The 26,037-nt window shown below is 33.9% G+C and overlaps 1 protein-coding gene and 1 long non-coding RNA gene across 4 annotated transcripts; both read left to right on the plus strand.

Moving 5' to 3' along the window:
* The first annotated feature begins 2,268 nt into the window (after positions 1–2,268).
* On the plus strand, positions 2,269–6,123 carry LOC121212733 (protein argonaute 7). 2 transcript variants are annotated; one of them, XM_041086122.1, is made up of 3 exons: positions 2,269–2,949; positions 3,178–4,411; positions 4,510–6,123. In XM_041086122.1, exons 1-3 carry the CDS (start codon positions 2,355–2,357, stop codon positions 5,966–5,968), a joined length of 3,288 nt encoding a protein of 1,095 aa, XP_040942056.1. In that variant the 5' UTR covers positions 2,269–2,354; the 3' UTR covers positions 5,969–6,123. The 2 variants fall into 2 exon arrangements, with proteins under 2 accessions (XP_040942056.1, XP_040942055.1); XM_041086121.1 differs by having other exon boundaries at positions 2,313–2,949; positions 3,175–4,411.
* A 691-nt stretch (positions 6,124–6,814) lies between these two features.
* LOC121212734 (uncharacterized) lies at positions 6,815–9,704 on the plus strand. 2 transcript variants are annotated; one of them, XR_005908107.1, is made up of 4 exons: positions 6,815–7,166; positions 8,337–8,394; positions 8,794–8,866; positions 9,316–9,704. It is a non-coding gene; the product is annotated as an uncharacterized lncRNA (long non-coding RNA). The 2 variants fall into 2 exon arrangements; XR_005908106.1 differs by lacking the exon at positions 8,794–8,866.
* Positions 9,705–26,037: the final 16,333 nt, after the last annotated feature.

Here is a 26,037-nt window from a genome sequence, read left to right on the forward strand (position 1 = left end):
ATAACCAATTAATTAATTAGTGCTAATAAAAATAATATTACTATCGAATTATTCCTAATTTAAATTAGAGATCTTACCTTAAATCGCTAGATTTTTGAACCTTTTTCTCAATTTAATTTGGAAAAATTTTTGAGTTTTTTTTTAAAGGGTGTGGGATGATTTAGGGATATATATAGTGGTTTAGGGTGTGATTTAATGTTGGATTAGTGGGGGGTTTAGGGGTGTTTGACGGTGGGGAATGGAGGTTTAGGGCCAAAGATCCTGCCAAGTATAGAGAAATCTTTGCACTTTTGGGGAGGCCCAAACCGCCATCTGCCTCCTAAACCTCTGATTCCCATACCAAAATCGTTATCAACAAACTCAATTTACGACATAGAGTTTTGCAATTATTCTTCATTGTTTATTTCATATTATTTGGGTAAATTTAAATTGGATTTATATCATTTTAATAAAAATATTATTTTAGTATAAAATCAGAAAAGATAGAAGCAAAAGAGAAAAGATTTCAGAGCATTGGAGTGTCTCAACGGGGTTGAATACTTAATCAAAGGTGTCTAAAGATAAAAAAATTGACATGATTATATAATTATTTGAAATTGAGGGAATATTGAATATAAACATAAGCTATTTTTTATCTGTTTAATGTACGGATTATTTATGTATATTAATTAAATTAATTTTTAATTAAAAATTTTAAAAATTAATATGATTAAAAAGTTTATAATACTTTGTAAATAATATGATTAAAAAATGTAAACACAATAATATATGTTTAATTTAAAATCTAAGTACCTAGTATTTGAATGATTTTCATTCCATGGGGATGGGGATTTAAATTTTTATAGAAGTAATAAAAAACAGATGAAAAAAAAATGGCACTTTACATATTAAAAACCTACAAATTACAGAGAGAAAAATTTATAACTAATAGAATTTATTCTAAAACTAAATAGAATTAGTTTTAAAAAATAAAAATATAGTTGATTTTAAAATTAAATTAATTCTAAAAATAAATGAATTGTGAATTTTAATATTTTAAAATGTTGATTAATGTGACTCATCACCTATTGCATGAAAATTCTAGTTTATGGAAAGCAAAAAAACAGTAGGGAGTAGGGGGAAACTGTGAAAGATGTGGTCCAAAAGTACACATATAGTTACTAATCATATTGTCACATCACCATATTCCAACATTTGGGTTTTTAATCCTTGAAATTTTCTTACCCCAAAGAAAGTGCATGAATTGCCCCTCCACTCCCTGATGTGGCGAAAGGGAAGCTAAGCAGGTTGAAATTAATGCTTAATCACTAAAATGTTTGAGTTTAATCAAATTTTAATTTTATTTTAAATTAACCAGCTAATCAGAATAAATCTGAAAAAAAAAATCCACATGAAACACTCAAACTTTAAAACTCATATATTGAAAATTAAAACTTTACAACTCTATATAAGCTAATTAAAAAAACTAATTAAGATCATAAATTATCATTTAATCTTAATTGTAATAAAACTCTTTTTTTATGGGAAAAATAAAAAAGCTAAATAAGAAGAGACAAAAAGAAAAGCAATTAGTTGTGTTGCTATCTATGAAGTAGATAAGAGATTGTTATCAACCTTTTTTACATCAAGTTTTTAGAATTTATGTCTTAAATTTAAAACAGAATTATTTTTTCTTTCACTATCTAAAATATAAAATTTTATCTAAATTATTTATTTTTATAAAATGTAACTCAAACCCTCATGTTTATTTTTTATTATTTTAATAATAATTTTATATGTTATTTATTAAAGTTTTAAATATAGACAATTTATTCTAATATTATATATTATAGGTAGATTTAAGTTGCATAGTGTATAAAAATAAATAATATATTATAATATTAAAAATAAATTTATTTGGACCATTGAATATTAAAATGTAAATGGGTCCCCATTATTCAAGCTTATTTAAATATCAAATTCAACCAAATAACCCACATTTGAACAATTTTAATATAAAAATATATATACACAAATTACTGCATCTGGGTACCAACACTTCTCCAAAGTAATGCTAAAATCATGAGAAAAGAAAGAACTTGACTAATCACTAATTCAAAGTCCAATCACAATCTATCAGCTACAATTACATTTATTAACAGTTTTTCACTTTATTTGACTTCAGAAAAAGATATGCAAAGGAAAAAAAAATCTGTAATAAAAGTTTTTTTTAATTTTTATTTTTGAGAATGTCATAAAAGTTAGTAGGAGAAGGGGATAAACTAGAGTAGGCTAATGTGTTAATTGATAGGAGGTAGTCAAATGGATCATTTAAGGGTATAATATTATGAGTAGCATAAACAACATCTGCTGCGATGCTCTTTGACACAGAGCTGTACAAATGCCAAATAGGCTTTTACCCTTTCTTTGCTCTGCTTCTTTTCACTTTCTTTTCTAATCCAAACCCCTGGTTGGCCCCTTTTCTGTCTTTGAATTTCATCACCACCATCATCATCATCATCATCATCATCAAAAACTTAAAAAACCCATTGTCTCTCTCTCTCTCTCTCTCTCTCTGTGAATTTCAAAGTGTTGCCTTTTTTTGTGTTGCCTTTTTTTTTTCTTCTTTCATAAACCAAGCAATGGAGAAATCAGAGGAGCACGATGGCAGCAAGGAATGCAGTGGTAAAACCAGGGCTTTCAAGGGCATAAACAACAGCCCTCATAAGCATCATTACTACCACCACCACCATCCATGGTTGCAATACTCAGGTCACTATGGCTTCTTTAACCAAAACCAGTTCCAAAGCTACTCTTACTATCCTTCTTTGCTTCCTTTACCTCCTCCAATACCTTTGCAACTGGCTTTACCTCCACCTCTCCCGCAGAATCATACCTTTCAACCAAAAACCCATTTGCAGCAACTTTCAATCTCTAATACCAAATTCCCAGTTCCTTCTATGACACCAGGTGACTCGAATATTTAGTTTCTTCCTCTGTTCATATTTCTTCTGCATGTCTATCATTGTTATATGCAAAAATGAAAATTTTATAGCTGGAAATGATATAGTATCTTGCTGATTCTTATATTAAAAACCCTTGGAGTTCATTCATTATAACAGTTTCAAGTAGTCTTCAAGCTTATATTGTATTTGTATTCAAGTTCCTTAACTTGTCTCTTTCAACAAATCTAAGCAGCTCAAGAGGGGCTTCAATGGAGAAAAAGTTTGCCATCTAAAGCAAGTGATGGAATAAAGATGAGGAATGCTACAAAGGAAGCACTGGTGGCTGCAAGGAGACCAGATTCTGGTGGTGTAGAAGGGCCTGTAATCTCTCTCCTTGCCAACCATTTCCTAGTAAAATTTGATCCTTCTCTAAAAGTTTACCATTATAATGTTGAGATATCCCCTAATCCCTCCAAGGAGGTTGCTAGGATGATCAAGCAGAAACTGGTTGAAAGCAACTCAGGTTTGCTTTGTGGTGCTCATCCAGCCTATGATGGTAGGAAGAATTTTTATAGCCCCGTTGAATTCCAAAATGGTAAGCTTGAGTTCTTTGTTAGTCTCCCGATCCCCACTGCGAATACAGGTTCGCCTTTCGGGGAATGGAATGGCTTTCAACAAAAACAGAATCAGCTCAAAGTGTTTAGAATCAATATCAGGGCTGTTTCCAATTTTGATGGAAAGGATTTGAGTAGTTACTTGAGCAATGAAAGTGATGATTGGATCCCACTTCCTCAAGATTATCTCCATGCTTTGGATGTTGTTCTTAGGGAGAGTCCAATGGAGAAATGTATATGTGTAGGGAGGTCATTTTATTCAAGTTCCACGGGAGGTACTAAGGAAATAGGAGGAGGAGCTATTGGATGGAGAGGTTTCTTTCAGAGTCTTCGACCGACGCAACAAGGACTCGCTCTCAATGTTGATTCCTCGATCACCGTCTTCCATGAGAGTATCGGAGTAATCCCTTACTTGCAGAAGCGGATCGACTTTCTTCGAGACCTTACTCAAAGGAAGACAAGGAGTTTAAGTGATGATGAAAGGAAGGAAGTGGAGAAAGCATTGAGAAATATCAGGGTCTTTGTTTGCCATAGAGAAACAGTCCAAAGATATAGAGTTTATGGCTTAACTGAAGAAGCCACTGAAAACCTTTACTTTGCAGATAGGGATGGAAAGAATTTGAAGCTTATTGGTTACTTTAAAGATCACTACAATTATAATATACAATTCAGGAATTTGCCATGCTTGCAGATCAGTAGGAGCAAACCATGCTATCTTCCAATGGAGCTTTGTATGATTTGTGAAGGCCAGAAATTTCTGGGGAAGCTTTCTGATGATCAGACTGCAAGGATTCTTAAAATGGGTTGCCAAAGACCAAAAGAACGAAAAGCCATGATTGATGGAATCGTGAGGGGACCTGCAGGGCCTACAAGGTAAATGCTATTGTGTGTGTGTGTGTGTGTGTTTTTATAACTGTTTTCAGGATTTTTCGCATTGTATGCTTCTAAGCATTTGCACATTTTCTTGACAGTGGCAACCAAGCTGAAGAATTCAAGCTCCATGTTTCGAAAGAAATGAGTCGGTTGAATGGGAGGATTCTTCAACCTCCTAAGCTTAAGCTCGGTGATGGTGGACACGTAAGAGATATTACTCCTTCCCGCCGTGACCGGCAGTGGAACCTTCTCAACAGCCATGTCTTTCAGGGAACACGGATTGAACGTTGGGCACTTTTAAGTTTTGGGGGCACTCAAGAACAAAAGTCTAACCTTCCTAAATTCATAAACCAGCTATCTCAAAGGTGTGAGCAGCTTGGTATCTTCCTTAGCAAAAGCACAGTTGTTAGCCCCCAATTTGAACCAACACAGGTGCTTAATAATGTGACACTTCTGGAATCTAAGCTCAAGAAAATTCATAGAGCTGCCTCAAACAATCTCCAACTGCTCATATGTATAATGGAGAAAAAGCACAAAGGGTACGCTGATTTGAAACGAATAGCCGAGACAAGTGTAGGAGTTGTGAGCCAGTGCTGCTTATACCCGAACCTCGGGAAATTGAGTTCACAATTTCTGGCAAATTTAGCCCTTAAGATTAATGCCAAAGTTGGAGGTTCCACTGTTGCTTTGTACAATTCATTACCTTCTCAGATTCCACGACTTTTCAGGCTTGATGAGCCTGTGATCTTTATCGGTGCTGACGTGACTCATCCTCACCCGCTTGATGATTCCAGCCCATCAGTTGCTGGTGTGGTTGGTAGCATGAACTGGCCTGCAGCAAACAAGTATGTATCGAGGATGAGATCACAAACACATCGGCAAGAAATCATTCAGGATCTTGCTGCAATGGTAGAAGAACTACTGGATGACTTCTACCAAGAAGTAAACAAACTCCCGAAGAGAATAATCTTCTTCCGAGACGGTGTAAGTGAAACTCAATTCTATAAGGTGCTTAAAGAGGAACTACAAGCTGTCAAAGAAGCTTGTGCAAGATTTCCAGGCTACAAACCTCCCATTACTTTTGCTGTAGTTCAAAAGAGGCACCATACCTGGTTGTTCCCATTTGAAATCAATCCTTCTTCCAATCAAAACCAACATTTCGATGAAAATATTCCCCCGGGGACGGTAGTGGATACAGTGATAACTCATCCGAGGGAATTCGATTTCTATCTTTGCAGTCATTGGGGGGTAAAGGGTACTAGCCGCCCCACCCATTACCACGTATTGTGGGACGAAAACCGATTCACTTCTGATGAACTGCAGAAGCTGGTTTACAATCTATGCTACACTTTTGCAAGGTGCACCAAGCCAGTTTCATTGGTCCCTCCTGCTTACTATGCTCACTTGGCTGCATACAGAGGCAGACTTTACCTTGAGCGGTCAGAATCCGTAGCTTTTACGAGAAGTTCAAACATAATCTCTCGCGTAACTCCTCCAAAGACAACGCCTCTACCAAAACTTAGCGAGAATGTTAAGAAGCTCATGTTTTACTGCTAACTTTTCACAGGCTCCTTGCATGTCATGGAGTCTAAATATGTAGTTCAGTGCATGGAAGTCTAAATATATTTCACTTTAGCAGTCTGTTAATGTGATTACAACTTGTACGTAGGCTTCAAATATATATATATATATATAATGGCTGAATTGGATCCTGCAAATTGTTGTACATCCTCATAGCAGCAATGTGACTGCTATTGCATCTCATTATAAACATTCTTTCCTGTAATCTACTCTTAACTTGGCTTGAAAATAATTGCAGAAATCTCATGGCCTAAAAAGTAATTTGGTACCGAATAATATGAGTGAAGAAATCAATTATTGATCATATAGATATGAAAGAATCTATCATTTTCAAAGATTGTTTTTTTGTGAATATCTGCATCTTTTCCCTTTCAACAGTGAAACAACGTAAATGAAATTAAATGGAAGTATTGGTACCAAAGGAAAAGCATATAATAACGGTTGTGTAGTGAAATTGGCAAAAATGCCAACTGGGGCAGGGGCAGGGGCTACGGTAGGGTGGTCAAAAGGCTGACCCCCTTTTCTGTTGAATCCTAAATTGATATGATTATGATAATTTAATTTAATTTAATTAATTTTAATTTTATATTTTTCGAATTTCAAATTTCAAATTTTGAATTTTAAATTTTGAGTTTTAAAATTTTAATTTTAATTTTTATTAAATTTTATTATTAGATCATTTAGTTCATTAAATAACTTTTTAAGAATAATATGTAAAAATATAATATAACAAGTGATAAAATGTTAGTCGTATCATATTTTAAAAATAAAAATAATTAATTTAATAACTACTATTTAGTAAAAATATATATTATAGTTATAATTCAAAAGGAATTCTTTTTGAAGAGCTTGTATTTATATTCCTTTGGTTTCAAAAAAGAGAAGTCACTTTAAGAAACAAACATGAAAAGTTGAACTTATTTTTTTATTTAGGGTTTGTTTGTTTACCAGGAAAATATTTTTTGGAAAATGTTTTTCTGGTTTTCCAATGTTTGTTTGCTTGAAAATCATTTACATTGGTAAAATATTTTCAGAAACACGGGAAAATGAGACGGGATTTTGGGAAAAATGTCTTACTGATTTTATTTCTGTAAGATATTTTCCATCTTTCCTCCTCCTTCCGTCCTCCTTTTTCATCCAATTGGACCAGTTCCCTTCTTGAAACAAAGCTAAGGTAACTTTTGTATGCTTTACTCTGTATTTCATTTAATTTGTCACATCTCTCACTCAAATCTTCTTTTTCTTTTTTTTTTCTTTTGTTGAAGAATCTATTTGGATTTTGCATCTTTTTGGATTTTGTATCAGTGTGTTGGAGAATCTTCTTCTTCTTCTTCTTCTTCTTCTTCTTCTTCTTCTTCTTCTTCTTCTTCTTCTTCTTCTTCTTCTTCTTCTTCTTCTTCTTCTTCTTCTTCTTCTTCTTCTTCTTCTTCTTCTTCGTCTTTTATGCTTTATTTAAAATCTATTTGTTTCTAGGTTTTGCATCATTCAATTTATGCTTGCTCTTCTATTACTCTAGATTTGTTTTTTTTTCTTTGATTTTCTACTCTTATATAGTATGCCTCTATCTCTATGAAACATAGAGCCTTTCTTTCTTAGTCAGATTCTTTCCTGACTTGAACCAAAGCAACTCTTTCACCTCTCCATGGACACTATCACTAAACCATAGCTATTTTCATCATTGATCTAGTGGCATTCTATCTTTCATCCCGTAGGCTAGCTGCTTGTTATAACATTTACCATTCTTCCTTTATGGCATTAACAAAAACAAAGCATAGAGAGAGAGAGAGCAACCCATTCCCCTAACTGTTCATTTTTTATTCAATCGAGTCCATAGATATTTGGTAACAAAACACTATCTTCCTTTTCTACTTTCTCTCTTCCAATTTCTTCCATAGATATTTGATGATGCAGTACAATTTTTAGGTGCAGAATATTTGTGTTGTATTATCAAGTTTCAGTTTGCAGTAAAGGTTAATTTTGGTATCATCTCTTTTGTGCATGACTTTGGTATTCCCTCTTTAATGCATCAAACATTTTTTCCTTTGCAAATTTCAAGAGGTTGATCTAAGCAGAATTAAATATATATGTTTCCTAGGGGCTCTGCATGTTCACAATTTTGAAACATTGCTGAAATATTTTCTTTACATCTCAATCACTTTTTCCAACTTCATAATCTTGTGTGATTTGCTCTGCTCATGATGCCCTTTCATTAACCTAGTTAAAAATGGAAGTTGGAGAGTTTTGCTTGCAGATACACGAACAATAGCTCAGACACTTCGAGTTGACGTGTTGCATAGTTTTATATTCTCGTCGGTATATTATAACATGTGGTTCATTTCTGCAGAGCAATGTGAGAGGGATAAGGCTCGAGTCCTTGTTCACTGCATGTCAGGAAAAAATAGGTTGATTTTTATTTTATTGCTCTATTCTTTTGTTATCCAAGCAATGCACACTAAAACAAACATGAGCATGTTGAAGCAGTGTTTTCCTCTTTCTCTTTTATCTTATATTATACAAGAAAGAAAATTCAAATTTGAATGCTGAAAATAGGATTTTGTATAAAAACTACGGTGGAAGAACCTAGTTGGACCTCACCCCTGAATCTTTCTCTATAATATGCCTTACACCCAGGTGTGTTTTTGCAAATAGGAGATTACCTGCTTTGTATGTGTGTAATACCTCCTTTTTCTTTTATTGGGGAGGGGGGATCGACTAACATTGAGGCAAAAATGCTCAGGTGTGTTTACACTTAGTTAAATGGGACAAATTGCTAGTGAGGATGATTATATTCTTTCTAACAGGTCACCAGCTATTGTAGTAGCTTTCTTGATGAAATCTAAAAAGAACGGAGACCATCTGTTGATATAAGTCAAGGTATTTACTAACTTTGACTTAGATTACCTAATATTTATGGAAGCCATTTTATGTTGTTACCTTAGCTGATTGAATTCATTCGCTTAATTTAAAACTTAAGAATGCCACTTTGTATTATTTGGAAGAGGAGTCAGGTCTAGTGCTGCTGCCATCACTATAAGGTCAGTATGATTGAAATTTAGTTTAGATATTATACACTTTTGAGGCCGCTGTCCGGGGATATAGGAAATTCGCACTTCAGAACTTGCGTACATGATTGCATGACTCAAGCTAAACCTTAGGTCTAGTAGACATAATAGTTTGTGATGTTTATTAATATGTGAGTTTCACTTTAACATTCTCTAACAGAAGAACAACTTAAAAGTTAAAGATTTTCACTTTAATTTAGCAATATTTCAATTTCTGCTAATTTATAATTACTTACCTCGCTATAATTTTACAATTTTCAGTCTGGATTGAGATCAAATACAACACAGTCAGGTCAGACATCAACTGCAAACTCTTCAGTGAAGTTGAAATCACCAAATAGGAAACGCCAAACTGGTGGAGATCCTGTAAGCACACAAGAATCAGTTGCAAATTAGAAGCAAGCGAAGAGCTTTGGTATTTTGTTAGTTTGATATTGGATATTTGATTTGGTTGGTATTAGTACAAAGTTTGTGTTGGCATAGCTACTGTTTTGTTAGTTTGATATTGGATATTGGATATTTTAGTGTTGGTTGATATTGACATAGGCACTTTGTTATTGTTGAGTTCTTTTTGCTTGTGCAAATGCTGGATGGGTTGATAAAGGCCTTCAATATTTCCACTCAATAAAAGACAAACAAGGATTAATCCATACTGCTGATCATTGTATTTGTATAATTGACTTATTAGCTCGATGTGAAAATATATGAATTAACACATACTATTGAAAGACAAACAAGGATTAATCCATACTGCTGATCATTGTATTTGTATAATTGACTTATTAGCTCGATGTGAAAATATATGAATTAACACATACTATTGATCATTACTGTTGTATAATTGACATATTAGCTCGATTTTATTACTTTGGTTGTTTTCAATTTATGGAAGTTAATATTTTAGCTTAATAATTGAGTATTATTATATATTTAATTTGATTTATTTATAAATAAATAAATCATTGTAATATATGTAAAAATAATTTAAAATATAAATTTATTAATATATGTAAAAATAGCTTTTTCAAAAAATATTTTCAAGTAATCTATCAAACAACAGAAAATAGTTTACACATATTCATCCAAGCACCAGAAAAGTAAATTATTTTCCAGAAATTATTTTCTGAAAAATATTTTACTGGCAAACAAACAGAGCCTTAGTTTCTAGTAAAACAAACAGATGCTGTATATTTTAAAATCATGAGTAGAAAATGGTTTCATAAGAGACATCATGAAAAAAAAAGAAGAAAACCCAGAACAAAAGTACAACAACAATATACAACGCACCCTTTTTTTATACGAAAAAAATTGGGATTCTCAAATCAAGCTCTACTTTCGACTTCTCCTTTTGTCTCTTCAGCTCTTTCTACTGTTTTTTTTAATTCCATTTTTATCATCTTTTTATAAGAATCTTAATAAATAAATTATTATTTATTAATTTAACTCTGTGGGTTGAAAGTACAGAAAGTAAAGTACAATATTATTGACATGTGGACATCCTATCCTCCATTCCTAAACTTAAACTGCCCATGCATGCATGTTTTGTATTTGTGGGATCAAACATTCCTTCTAACCCTGCATTTTCATTTCCATTCACAAAACTAGGAATTTATAACTACTCATCATAATGGTATCCGAATTAATTAGAGGACAAAGGAAGAGGGGGGGGTATGAATGGGAAGTACAAATACAGGGAATGAGGTGATAGTTTTATAGAGAAAAGAAGGGAGGGGATGGAGTGGGACAGTGGATTTGATTCCTTGTGTCTGTACTAATAAGATTCCAATTTCGAACCCAACCTTATTATTCTGATGGGTAATATACAAAAGATTATTGGTCACGTCAATCACAATTCCTCTTCTCTAAATCTAGCTAACCCTCCTCATTTCTCACTAATTCTTTAAAGCCATTACTACACTCTTCCTTCACTCTTTTGTCTTAAATGTCAAGTTTTATGCAGTGTCCCATCCAAATCCCATGTCAATCCTGGATACTTGGCTCTACTCAAGCTTTAAATAATTAAGGATTATCTTGTCTGTTGAATCAATGGGTAAAAAGTTGTCCGTACACCAATCAAACAATGTTTGAGAGTTTTGTCATGCTGTTTAATTTTGAATTTAATTTAAGGAATATTAAAAGATTTTAAATGAAAGAAAAAAAATTAAAACAATATCTAATCTTTAAATTTGATAATTTCTTCAATTTGATTCTGAAAGATTTTTTTTGGGTTTGTTTTAATTTCGAAATTTGATCCCTCACTAGAAAATTTTTAAATTTTTTATATAAAATTTGAACTTTATAAAATAGATTTTTTAAAAAATTCTGTCACATGAATTCAAATTTATAAACTAAAAAAACTGTCAAACTCCAAAATTAAAATAAATTAAAAAAAATTCAAGGACCAACGTAAAAAAAGTTTGAAATTCTAAGATAAAATATTCATTTGCCCGAGAGATTGAGTATGAAAATCAATTTTGTGGAATAGTGAAGTAAAGCCTAGACCCAACTCTCAAGTTGGTAACCTTGGGACATGGTAATGATGGATGGGAGAAAGGAATAACCTACAAATGAAAGCTATTATTAATTAGTGAAACTGAGAATTTCCTAACCCCCACCACGTGCCAAACATCAAAAGCCACAAACTATGCTTCGCTGCAGGTCTGCACCCTTCAATAAGATAGGAAGCATTGGACACCAAGGTCCTTCGATGGAAAAGCTCTAAGTTCCATCACAAGCTCAGCTTTTGAGTGACTACGAAGTGATAGTGCTGAGGGTATTGGTGCAGAGACAAAAAACCCTGCACCCGTCCTTTTTGTTTTCTTATGTTTTTTTTTGTTTTTTTTATTCCAGTTTGTTCATTTCTCAACAAATATAAAAGCACAGTTCATATTGGGATTTGGGAGACATGCATATACTTAACCTAAATCAAAAACAAAATGAAAATGTAAAGCTAAGTATACATTACATGACGTTCACCCTATAAACCAACAGCATCTAAAGGGCATAATAATAATAGAATAAATAAAATTCGATTCGATTTAAAAAAATTAAAATAAAATTTAAATTTTAAGTTAATTGAATTTAGTTATTCGAGTTTCAAGTTTGAGTCGAGTTAAATTTACGATTAAAATCATTTGAATAATTCGAATAATAGATTGGTTTAATATTCTTTTAGTCCCTGTCAATTTTTGTAAATGATCAAATTGATCTCTCTCAACAAAAATTACTATAAAACAAAATAAAATAATTTTTAAAAGTTCAAAATATTTATAAAAATTCTAAAATTTATATTTTTTAAAAAATTCTAAAAAATTAAAGAATATATAAAGAAATTTAAAATTTTAAAAATTTTCTAAAATAATAATTTTGAGACCTAAATAAGTTAATTAATGATTTCAATTTATTATACTAAAATATCTTATTTTTTATTATTTTTCTTTGAATTTTTTTCAAATATATATAGTTTTAAATTTATGTGCTCTAACATGAAATTAGTTATACTGTAACAAGATTTTAATTTGACATGTTTAATTTTTTAATTTTACTCGATTCGATTCGACTCAAATTTCATTTCACTAAACTCGATTTGATTTTTTTTTTCAAATTGAGTTAGAATGACAAAATAGGATATTTAGTCAACTCGAAACATTTTCACTTAATTTGATTGAACACTCACCCCTAGTCATAAATAGTCCAATTAGTAAAAAAAAGAATGAAAATTATGACAAAGAAAAGCTTTTACCCTATGTTCAAATAAGAAATAACCTCTCCACATGTATGAAAAAAAGAACTTAAAGAAGAGTTGTATGATAATATATCTGTCGAAACTATTTTTTGAAAAAACGGATCGACTTTATATTTTGAAAAGAAAACAAAAATTGGGAGTCGCCACCAATCTTTTTTTTGTTTAGGTGTGATCGGATCACCTAAAAATTTGGTCATTTTAATAAAACATTTTGATTTACTAAAACAACGTTTTGGTCTACGAAAATTGAGAAAACGGGTTTGGGGGTCGGTTACGTACGAGGAAGGATTAGCACCCTCGTAATGCCCAAAATTGGTACCTAATTGATTAATTAATGTATTAATGTCGAAATTTAAAAACTCAAAAAGAATTTAGAATACGATCCCTTTTTTATGTTGATCTATACGAAGAATTTGCTTGAGTAAATCGAAATGGATTCTAAAGACCTTCTTGTCCCGAAGTAATAAAATGACACATCCAGTACATTAGGACACAACATTTCAGACCCTTGAGAATAAGTTGACCTTTTGATTTTCAAAACTCACGCGTTTTAATTTTAAAAGGTTATTCGGTCATTTGGATCAAACGAGAAAAATCAAAACCCAATACGTTAGGGCACGATCTCTAGAATTTCCAAATACAGAATATTGCCTTAATTTTCAAAATCTTTCGAATAAATACACATGTAATGTTTAAAACTATGCATATTTATTTTATTTGGATTATAGTGTAAAGAATGGACATTTAAACACGGCTCGTGACATAATTGGAATAATAGTAGAATGATAACACGAATAAGCGATATGACTATATATATAATGATGAAGCAGCAATGACAATGATCAATTAAATTTAATATTAATTAAGTAATAATAGTAATAAAAATGAAATAAAATGGTGATAAGAAAGCAGGTAAAATGCATATACATGAAGTTAAATTTAAGTGTTTGAAAACGAAAGAATGAAAAATAAATAAATTAGTATAAGCAAATATAAAATTAGGTAAAACATGAACATAAAATATTAATAACAATAATAATAGTAAAAATAATAAAAATAAATAATATAAAATTTGAAAGTATAAAAAGATATAAACAAATAGATAATAAAAATGATAATAATAAGGGTAATAATAAGGGTAAAAATAAAAATAAAACCAATCTGTAAAAAATAATAATAAATAAATAAACAAACAAACAAATATTAAATATTAACTAAATCAGCTTATTAATAATAATAATAATAATAATAATAATAGTAATAATAACGACGTGAGTAAATACGAAAAGGAAATATACAATGTACTATAAAATTAATATGATAATAATAATAGTGATAATACAATGATAATAATAAAATGGAAGATAATAGTGATGATACATTAATAGGAATAATAATATAGACTAATAATAACAATAATAGAAAAATAATAATAAAATGATAAAAAATAATAATAATATAATGAATAATGACAACAATAATATAAATAGTAATAGAAAAACAATAATGGAAATAGCAACGATAATAATAAATAATAAGAGTAATAGTAATAATAATAATAATAAATAATAATAATATGTAATAATACTCTAAACGTAGAAGCATATAACAATGTATGTATAGAGAAATAAATGAATAAACAATAATAATGCAAGTAATAAAAGAATATTATGAAGATAACAATACGTGAAGAAATAAAAATAAAATAAAATAAAATAAAATGCTGAATATTAGATTAATTAAATTTAGTAACATAATAATATTAATATGGAAGGACTAAATTGAAATCAAAATGGGATTTGAGGGCTTAATTCGGAAAAGAATAAAATAAGGGATCACATTGAAAGGCACGAATAACGTGGAGGGACCATATGGGGGAATATCCCCGCCCTCCAAAATGCTGCACTTCATGCGGGATTAAATTGAAAACTAAAATAAATTAATAGGTATAAAATAAGATAACTTAATCACAAATTGATTAAAAAGCGGAAGGGCTGAAAGTGCAATTAGCCCTTCCGCTACAAAACACGCGTGTCCTGGCTAAGCGGGTCGGGTCGGCCTGCTTCACCCCAAAACGATGCCGTTTTGAGTCTAGGGGTTTAAAGCCAAAACGGTACCGTTTTGGTACCACTATTTAAATTAAAATTTCAGTTTTTTTTTATCTTCAACACTTTCAGAAAAAAAAAATAAAGAAACCCCTCAACTCTCTCTCACTCTCCCTTCATCAGAACATTAATTCTGGCGAAAAAGCCACCGTGGTGGCGACGGACGAACCACCAGGTGAGACTTTCGCTCTCTTTTCCTTCCCTTTCTGTATTTTCTTTCTTCTAGCTAATGAAAATAAGGAAAAATAACGGTAAAAAAGAAAGAACAATAGATAAAAGCACTACCTTCTTTAGAAACTTTTGTTTTTTGATTGTTTTCTGAGTTTGTATTGATTTTTTTTGTATATGAGTGTTCGCATATAAGAGAAAATAAAATAAAATAAACCCGAGAGAAATCAAAGAAAAACGAAATGAAAATCCTCTTGCAAATTTTGCTCCTTTTTTTTTAAATTACATGGTAAATTTGGCTTTTATAGCCTTTTGTACATGTCATAGTTTTTTTCTTTTTTACTTTTCTTATTTCTCTGCCTTGTTACTATTCAATCACTATTCTGTATTGTTTTGCTTTTGCTTGCCATTGTTTCTTTGCTATTTTGGTCTTCTTTTGCAAGGATGGCAGAGGAGTTGGTGGAGACAGACCTCGGGCGACGAGAGCGAAGGAGGCAGCGACACATTAGGGTTTTTACTTCTGCTGGAGTTGTTTAGGCTGTGGGCCTATTAGGCTTAGGGTTTTTTTTTAATTTTGGGCCTAATTTTGGGTTTAGTTTAGTGTTTTGGTTTGGGTTTGTAATGGGTTGTATTGGGTATTGGGTAGTGGGCAAAATTTGGGTCTTACAGCTGCCCCTCTTTGCTCGTTGTCGTGTAACGGGAACAGAGCAAAGACTTTTGAAAGACTAATTTTGCCCGGTCTCACCAAGTCTTGACTTCTTTGGTGCTCCTCTTCTTTAGGTAGCCTCATTCCAATCCACTGTGTCTTGTTGCTTCGATCCACTCCACTGCAACTTCAGGGAAATGAGATTCGCTATCTTTAATCTGCTCCTCTGCAACTTTAGGGAGATAAGACTCGCAACTTGTAAGTTCAATCTATTTCACTGCAACTTCAGGGAAACAAGATTTGTTATTTTCAGTCTGCTCCACTGCAACTTCAGGGAGATAAGACTTGTAATTTCAACTTTCGCCACTACAAATTCAGAGAGATAAGGTTTGTAACGCCCCCACGCCCGAAACCGTCGCCGGAGTCGAGCTTGAGGAGTTACCGAACATAATTTATCAAATTAAGAACTTCAAATCTTTTGTTTCTACATTCACAGCTTTCTAGCTACTAGCGTCACAGTTACAAGAAAAATCATATCTCGAGTTACAAAACTCGAAATAAAGATCCGTAAATTTTTCCTAAATCTAGACTCATATATCTATTTAATAATTTTTTTCTAGAATTTTTGGTTGGGCCAATTAGTACAGTTTATTAGTTAAAGTCTCCCCTGTTTCAGGGTTTGACTGCTCTGACATCTGTGTATTACGAACCAAATATCTCTCTATACAGAATTTAAATGACTATGAGGTTTGTTTCTATTAAAACTAGACTAAATAAGGAATCTGTACATATAAATAATGACTTCTAATTATTTTTTTACAATTTATTATAAATTTTTAAAGTCAGAATAGAGGATCCAGAAATCACTCTGGCCCTGTTTCACAAGGTTTCAAATATCTCATAAAGTATAATTTATATGCCTGTTTTTTTTATCCATATGAAAATAGACTCATTAAGCTTAAATTTCATAACTTTCTCATCATTAAATTCCATTTATACTATTTTTAGTGATTTTTCAAATTCATGTCATTGCTGCAGCAATATTCTGTTTTAAGGCAAATTTCATCTTTTCATGAGTTGTTATGAACTAGATAACCTATTAAACTTCCATGATATCAAACATGATCTAAATTTAACCATCACCATGACTTATCAATATCAAACATTTTCTCAACCAATCATTGCCATATCATAAAATTATTTACACAAAATAAATATATTGCTATACATGCCATACTTAAGTTTTACAAGCCATTTACCCAGATGAAAGTCCTTTGGATAGTGTGATCGAACCTTCGACCCGTCCCGATTCCCGAGCTGGCTTGTTCAAAACTACAGTAAATAAAGAGGAGGGAGTAAGCATAAATGCTTAGTAAGTTCATATGTAAATAACAAGTAACATAACAATACAAATATACCAAACAACTTTAGCTTGGTATCACCAAAACATATATCATATTTCTAAACATCATTCATCATCTTACTACCTTATCGTTGTTGTATCTATTATCAACCCGAGGGTTAAGAACATACCTGTCCAAAGTGTCCATTTCACAACACTTACCAAAACGTCGCTTGCATCTTAAATGTTCTTTCATTTCACTAGAAATTTCACCCGTTGAACACATCGGAATACAACTCGGATACATGGATAATTTGCACATAAGTGCCTCATATGTAATCAAGAAATCATGTAACCCGCCCCTAAGTGAACTCGGACTCAACTCAATGAGCTCGGGCGTTCGCATCCATAAGTGAACTCGGACTCAACTCAACGAGTTCGGATGCCTAGTTACATTTCACGAACTCGGACTCAACTCAACGAGTTCGGACATTCGCATCCATAAGTGAACTCGGACTCAACTCAACGAGTTCGGATGCTCAACCATCCTAGTGACATGTCACTTGTATCCTAATCTATTCCTAAGGTTCAAACGGGCTTTTTTCCTCGATCTCACATTGCCGTCTTCCATGGAATATCGGAACCGATACTCGGTAGCAATTCATATTTATCAAGTAGTAAACATAATTTGCATATTACTCAACATTAACCACAAAGCATAATATTTCACGATAAAAAAAATCAGCATATCATATAATTAACATCAATAACTTAAAAATAACAATTATGCTACATTATTTACACATGAACTTACCTCGTATGCGAAAATGGCTACTTTTACCATTTTGTCCACAACTTGGTATTTTTCCATTTTAGCCTGAATTTCAGTTTTCCTTGCTCTATCATTTAAAATATAGTCTAATTAGGACTCACATTATTCAAATTGACCCAAAATCATATTTTGGAAAAATTACAGTTTTGCCCCTAAACTTTTGCATATTTACACTTTTGCCCCAAAGCTCGTAAATTAAACTTCAGCCTATTTTCTTATGTTTTATGACATGCTGATCATTTTTTCCCTTCTATAGAAACATCAAATTCTCACTCTAACATGTACTTATGACTATTAGGTATTTTTACCGATTAAGCCCTTTTGCTAGTTTTCGCTTAAAACCGAGTAGCACAAGTTGTCTAACATAATTTAAAACCTCATATTCTATCATAAAACACCAAAATACACAAATTTCACCTATGGGTATTTTTCCAAATATGAACCCTAGGTTGAATTATTGCTAGCATAAGCTTAATCGAGCTACCGGGACTCCAAAAACGTAAAAATCATTAAAAACGAGGCTAGAACGGACTTACAATCGAGCTTGGAAGCTTGAAAAACCCTAGACATGGTTTCTCCTTGCTATATTCAGCCATGGGGTTGAAGATGAGCAAAATTGGCTTTTAATTTTGTATTTTAATTCATTTTACCCCTAAATGACCAAAATGCCCTTACTACTAAACTTTCCAAAAATTCCATCCATGTCCAATTTTTGTCCATAGACTTAGAAATTGGTAAAATTTCTATTTAAGACCTCCTAATTAATATTTCAAAACAATTTCATACTAGAAACTTCTAGAATGCAAGTTTTGCAAATTATTCGATTTAGTCCCTAATTTCAATTTAAGCACTTTATGCATAAAATTTCTTCACGAAATTTTCACACAATCATGAAATCATATCATAGACCTCAAAATAATCATAAAATAATTATTTCTATCTCAGATTTTGTGGTCACGAAACCACTATTCCGACTAGGCCCAAAATCAGGATATTACAAGGTTTGTTTTGATCTGCCCTACTGCAACTTTAGAGAGATAAGATTTGTTTATTTATTCCATTATAATTTCAGGGAGAAGAGATTTGTAGCTTCGATCTACTCCGCTGGAACTTCAAGGAGATACGAATTGTGGCTTCTAGATGCTCCAATGACATTTCAAGGAGAAGAGATTTGTAGCTTCGATCTACTCCGCTGGAACTTCAAGGAGATAAGAATTGTTGATTTTGACCTGCTCCACTATTGCTCAGGGAGATAGGACGGTGGCTTAAATCTGCTCCACTACTGCTTAGAGAGATAAGATTCGCCATCTTCGATCTGCTCAACTACTACTTAGGGAGACAACATCTACAATCTTCAGCCTACTCCACTACTGCTTAGGGAGATAGGATGGAGGCTTAAATCTTCCCTACTGTAACTTCAGGGAGATAAAATTCACTATCTTCAGTCTGCTCCACTACAACTTCAGGGAGATAAGACTTGCAACTTCAACCTGCTCCACTGCAACTTCAGGGAGATAAGGTTAGCTATGATCTCCTCTACTGCACTTCAGAAAGATAAGATTTGCTATCTTCGATCTGCTTCACTACTTCTTAGAGAGATAAAATCTACATTCTTCAGCCTATTACCCTACTTGCTTAGGGGGTTAAGGCTCACCATCTTCGGTCTGCTCCACTACTACTTAGAGAGATGAGATCTGTAATTTTCAGCCTGTTACCCTACTACTTAGGGGGTTAAGGCTCACCATCTTCGATCTACTCCACTACTGCTTAGGGAGATGAGATCTGTAATTTTTAGCCTGTTACCCTACTGCTTAAGGGGTTAAGGCTCACCGTCTTCGATCTGCTCCACTACTGCTTAGGGAGATGAGATCTGTAATTTTCAGTCTGTTACCCTACTACTTAGGGGGTTAAGGATCACCGTCTTCGATCTGTTCCACTACTGCTTAGGGAGATAAGATCTGTAATTTTCAGCCTATTACCCTACAGCTTAGGGCGTTGGGATGGTGGCTTAAATCTGCTCCACTACTGGTTAGAGAGACAAGATTCGCCGTATTCGATCTGTTCCACTGCAACTTCTGGGAGACAAGATCTACAATCTTTAGCTTACTCCACTACTGCTTAGGGAGATAGGATTGTGGCTTAAATCTACTCCACTACTGGTTAGGGAGACAAGATTCACCGTATTCGATCTGTTCCACTACAACTTCAGGGAGACAAGATCTACAATCTTCAGCCTACTCCACTACTGCTTAGGGAAATAGGATGGTGGCTTAAATCTGCTCCACTACTGGTTAGGAAGCCAAGATTCGCCGTCTTCGATCTGTTCCACTACAACTTCAGGGAGACAAGATCTACAATCTTCAGCCTACTCCACTACTACTTAGGGAGAAAGGATGGTGGCTTAAATCTGTTCCACTAGGGAGACAAGATTCACCGTCTTCGATCTGCTCTACTACTACTTAGGGAGATAAGATCTATGAATTCACCAATGTTGTTACACCATCATCTAGGGAAATGATCTATAGAATCAGTTTCATGTATCTATGCTTATTCCAAATAATTAGGATGCTATGACCGAAATGAATCAGATGCTCCTAACTAGATGTGATGCTTATGTCAACTAATTAGGATGCTATGATCGAAATGAATCAAATGCTCCTAACTAGATGTGTTATGAATGATATATGAATGCAGAAATAAAAATTATCCTTTTTAAAAGACTCACGGTATCATTGCTCGTTGTTCATCAGGACATCGTTACTAACGTATTACGCCACCCTTTTGTTCGGTTGGTATTTGATAGAGCCCAAAGAAGAAAAAATATCTTGCTCAACAGGTTTGCCCCACTGAAACTTTAGGGAGTTTTTTTTATCCAACCCACTGCAACTCAGGGTATATGATTTGTTTCGTCTTCAGTCCATCCCACTGCAAATCAATGGTATAGAACCTGTAGCTTCTTCAATTGATCTGTCACACCCCTCTCTGGGTAACATGACCAGATGGATATACAGAATGACAAATTTTCAAGAATGAACCCTTTTTAACGCTTGGGTTAACATTGCCTATTATTCATCGAGGTTGCGTCACCGACATAATACCTTGTTTTTTCGTGCAACTGATATCTTTAGCAAAGAACCTGGAGGGATAGTCACAATTTTAGACTCATCTGTCTCAAATATTTCTGACCCTTAGGCTTGGTGAGTTCAAAATGATGGTCCTGTTTCTGGTTCATATTTAGAAGCTTCCAGAGTAATATGCAGAACTTCTTTTGTGAAAGTATTATTGGTCCATTAATCATTATTTCAATACAAAATACTTGAAAAAGATCAAAACAATGGACAAGAAGGAAATTTATTGGGAGCATAGCTCGAAATGAATAAATTAATCAAAGATTGCAAATGCAATAAGAAGGAAATTAACTCAAAATGAATAAGTTAATCAAAGATAGCAATACAATAAGAAGGAAATTTATTGGGACATATCTTGAAAAGAATAAGGTAATTAAAGATAACAAATTCAAAATGGGTAAAATAGAAGCTAGGTGCCCCAGATATCATAGCTTAAGCTTCTCTGTACTGACTTCTTGAAGACCATTTTGAGCTCAATCTGTGTTTAGGGGATCCAGAGTACTTTTTCGATGCCCCAAGACGTAGCATACTTCTTCATTGTTAATTCAGGCATAGCAAGACTACTGTATGCCCCACTTTAATCCAAATTTGAGCCGTCCTTTTTGGGTTTTCAACTCAAATCCCCTTTAGTCTCAAGGCGCCCTTTGCGGGTTTTCGCCTTAACCTCTCCTTTTTATTTTCTTTTCTTCTTTTCTTCTTTTTTTTGAAGGTCTCAAAGCGCCCTTTGCGGGTTTTCGCCTAAGCCTCTCACTTTCTAGGTGAAATACTTCTTGACAGAATCCAAATTCACTGGATTGGACAAATCTTTGCCATCAACGCTCCTCCAGAATAGGCCTTCTTTACTATATAATGTCCTTCCCAGTTTGGCCTCTACTTTCCTCTGAAGTCCTTTTGTATAGGAAGGGTCTTCTTCAATATGAAGTTTCCCTCATGGAATTCTCTAGGACGAACCTCTTTATCATAAGCTTGCATCATTTGTTTTTGGTACGTTTGACCATGACGGGTAACTTTCAACCTCTTTTCTTAAGTTCATTGGATCTATTCTGCTTTATCCAATTTCAGCTTTGACAAGACTCAGAGAAAAGTAATCTCGTCTTCAACGGGCGAAAGCGCTTCTGAGAAATGTGTTGCCCCGACGAAGGTCCTGGCCGACGTTTGATAAGTATAGAAGGTAAATGGTAACTTCTTTACGCCAATCTTTACAAGTCTCAGTCATTTTCCATATGATCCTTGTTTAGTTGTTTTTATTCTTATACATTTTGGCTACCTCCACTGTATTGTTTATTTTTGAGGTGATGTGGCGTCTATTCTTCGAACAGTTGTGAACTTTTGACATTGTGCAGTTAGATATGCTCTTTTTTTGGCATTTCTTATTAGCACACGATCTCTCTCCCTTTTTTTGGAATTCTGATGACTGTCGACTTTGTAATATTGGCATATAAAGTGACTTTTACCCTCTTGGCGAAATGATTGGTGCCTGCTAGAAGCTTTCGATAAGATCGGCCCAATAAACTCCATGTCCCACATAGAGAAAATCTACAAAGAAATGAAGGGGCACATGAATCTTGTCTCCATAAATTTGGCATTTACTACATAACTGATGCAATTCCCTTCTACGTTGGACCAGTAGAATTCGAATCTCATGATTAGCTTGGCCATTAGCATGTGTCCTTTTGACACGCTTAGGGACCTCTTTTAACAGCATCCACAGGTCTTAGTAGCCCAGGTATATCTTGATATAGATGCTTCGCTTCGTCTTTGTGGTGATACAGACTTCGATCTTTGCCTTTTTCTCTTCTCTTAGGCCTACTGTTCATTGACTCTTTGTAAGGTAGGATATGTTTTTTCATCTTGTTCTACCATCCTTAACAAATCAGGAGATAGGTTACCATCTCTGTTATCTTCAAAGTGCTGAGATCCCTTTAGGCTCATATTTCGCTCAAAAGGAGACTCGAGTCAATGATAACGTCTCTCACGTCATTGATATCTAGAGACCTGTTGTAGATACGAAGGCAAATTCTAAAGAAAAAATGATTCTAAAGATGATTATTTGTATGGTATGATCATGAATGAAAAATATTCGAAAGAAAGTCCAAAAATAAAAGAATCTGAGAATTGTATGGTATGAAATGGAAATAATAAAAAAATATTTACTCAAAATGATAACAATCACACATTTTATTGAAATAAAGATTTTGGATATAAGCCTATTTCATAAAAGGATTATTGTTGCTTCTAGGCTTAAAGCAACAATCGTGTTTTTACTCTAGATTAGCTCTAAAAGTACGATGGTCTCTTCTACAGTCTTATGGTTTAAAACACTTCCAAGTATATAAGGGCAGATGCTCAAAAAATTCTATTCCCAAGTTTCCTCTTCTGATACATCGTTAATGTTCAGATTCCCCAATATCAGGTCTTGCATTAGAGTCCTGAGCTCGACATACCCTTAGATCTCATACCCCTATCCATCATGGAACTAATATTGTTTGCCCTTTTAACAGAAAAGTTGGGTAACGGATTTTCTGCACCAGAGGGATCATTGAATTTCAGGATACCCAATTTGATAAGTCTTTCGATTAACTTTTTAAAAGCAGTACAATTCTCGATAGAATGCCCCGTGATTTCCGTATGGTACTCACATTGGCTGCTTGCATCGTACCATTTAGGGTATAGAGGTTGTATTGGTTCCACGTAAAAAGGGGATACAACATGTGCGTCAAACAAAATTTAGTACAACTCCCTATACATGATTGGGATGGATACGAACTGGGGTTTTTCTGAGTTTAGTCTTGGATTGGGTTCTTGCCTTGGGGAGACCTGATGGTTGGTAGTTACCGTCCTTGGCTGGCTTACTATAATCGGCTCCGAATGGCCCTTGTTATACCTACTTGTACTATTTACTTCTTTTTCCTTCTTCTTTGGGGCCTTTAAAGAGTCCACTCTCCCCTTTCCTTTATTTTTGCAAGAACAACAGGTTTGGCTCGATCATCTTCCGGGTTAAAACCTGAACCTATCGGGAAGTTCAATAGTGCCGAGGTATCAGTCTGATATTAAGGTCCGATAATGATGGGTACCCCATGCGTGTCTGGTTGGGTCCAGACGCTTATTGGGGTAGAACCTGGGGAATAGATGATGTATTCATTATCATCCCCACTATTGACCACTGGGCCACTCCTTTTTTGAAGTTCTCCGGCTAGTAACTGAGTTAACTGGCCCATTATATTCTTTTGGAATTCTAGCATTTGTTCCCGCATCTCTCGTTGAATTTTTTTCAATTGCTCATGGATCTGTATTTGCATTTGTTCTATTCTTTCCAACCTTCGGTCCATGGCTTTTGTTCTTGCGCGAGTACTGTAACGATTCTTAGTTCAGTAGACTTTTGTCGGTTCCCAGGTTAGCTGAAATAAATTTATCTAATTAGGGTCCCTTTATGAAAATCTAATGCATATGATGAAATGCAATGCAAATGCATGGGATGAATGTAAAAAGAAAGAGAGGTATTGATTCTGGATTCAATTCTATTAGAACAACTTTTCTAGAAAACAAATTTTTTTACATAAAATGGATTACATATGCGGCATTGCCCTCATATTCCAAGCGAAGACACCTATCTTCCTCTTCATATCTGGATGTTGTGGTTGAGTCTTGCGAATTTTCCAAAAGATGTCCCTATTAACTCCTTTTTACTTGATCTTGGCTGCAACTCATTGCTCACTTATCCCCGCGATGCTCGTCAGCTTCTTTAAAACACGACGACTCTCGAATAATCTTTGTTGGCTTGAATCCTCAGGCGATGAAGCAAAGTCGTGTATCCCTTAATGGACTATCAGACTTCTCTTGTTGTTTACTCGGACCCTATTCAGACGGTCGTATTATATTCCACTTTATCAAGAAATTCATTCTCTCATAACAAGCTTTTCTATTTAGCAATCGAATATGAATCAACACATTATTTCTATGATGATGTAATGCAATGTAATCATAGATAAAACAAAATAAAATACATCAGTGCCGAAGAAATAAAATAGAACACCTATTTGGGTGACCTCTAGGGTTTGGCGTGGCTCTACCTAAGGTGGGCTCCTAGGTCCCTCTATATGTGGTTCAGTTCTAAGGAAAGGGTACCTGAACCAGCAGATTCCTCGATCTTCACCCATCATAGGCTCATATGGATTGAGTTCAGTTCAGAGGAATACATTTCCCTATGGCTACACGGAGATGAAAATCTCACGAAGACATAGGTACAGACGTATCCCGAAAGCGATCCACTATCCTACACGGAGGTGAAGACCTCACGAAGGAGGAGTTTCTCACTCCCACTTAAAAGAGTGATATCGACTGATCATGCAATGCAATATGTAGAAAGATGCCTAAACTCAAACCGATACAAAAAATATAAATTGCAATGATGAGGATCGTAACAAAGACGGGTGAAATATAAAAAAGATCCCTGAGAGGAAAATGCAATGCAATCCCTAAAGAAACACATCAGTACAAAAACATAAATGACAAACAGAGCACCTAATCGGGTGACCTCTAGGGTTTGGTGTGGTTCTACCTAGGGTTGGCTCTTAGTGCTCATTATATGTGGCTCGGTTCTAAAGTGAAGGTACCCGAATCAGTAGATTCCTCGATCTTCACCCATTATAGGCTCATATGGATCGAGTTCAGTTCAGGGGAATACATTTCTCTATAGCTGCACGGAGATGAAAATCTCACAAAGACATAGGTACGGATGTATCCCGAAAGCGATCCACTATCCTATGCGGAGGTGAAAACCTCACGAAGGAATAGTTTCTCACTCCCACTTAAAAGGGTGTGACCGCGCGGTCATGCAATGCAATGTGTAGGGATATATAAAAAGCTCGAAACAAATAAAGAAAATATGGATAAAATGATGAAGATCGTAACACAAAACAGATGAAATGCAATGAAAGGATCGTATATTAAAACTAAAGTTTCTATTTTCGACAAAAAGATAAAAAAAAAATCAACTTGTGGCTTGACTCTTTTATTC

This window comes from Gossypium hirsutum, chromosome A13 (assembly GCF_007990345.1).
Source record: "Gossypium hirsutum isolate 1008001.06 chromosome A13, Gossypium_hirsutum_v2.1, whole genome shotgun sequence".
In the NCBI taxonomy this organism is placed as follows: Eukaryota; Viridiplantae; Streptophyta; class Magnoliopsida; order Malvales; family Malvaceae; genus Gossypium; species Gossypium hirsutum.

Coding starts and splice junctions, on each gene's coding strand:
- LOC121212733 (XM_041086121.1), top strand. CDS start 2,355: ATGCTCTTTGACACAGAGCTGTACAAATGCCAAATAGGCTTTTACCCT. Junction 2,950..3,174: donor AGTTCCTTCTATGACACCAG/GTGACTCGAATA, acceptor AACAAATCTAAG/CAGCTCAAGAGGGGCTTCAA. Junction 4,412..4,509: donor GGACCTGCAGGGCCTACAAG/GTAAATGCTATT, acceptor TTTTCTTGACAG/TGGCAACCAAGCTGAAGAAT.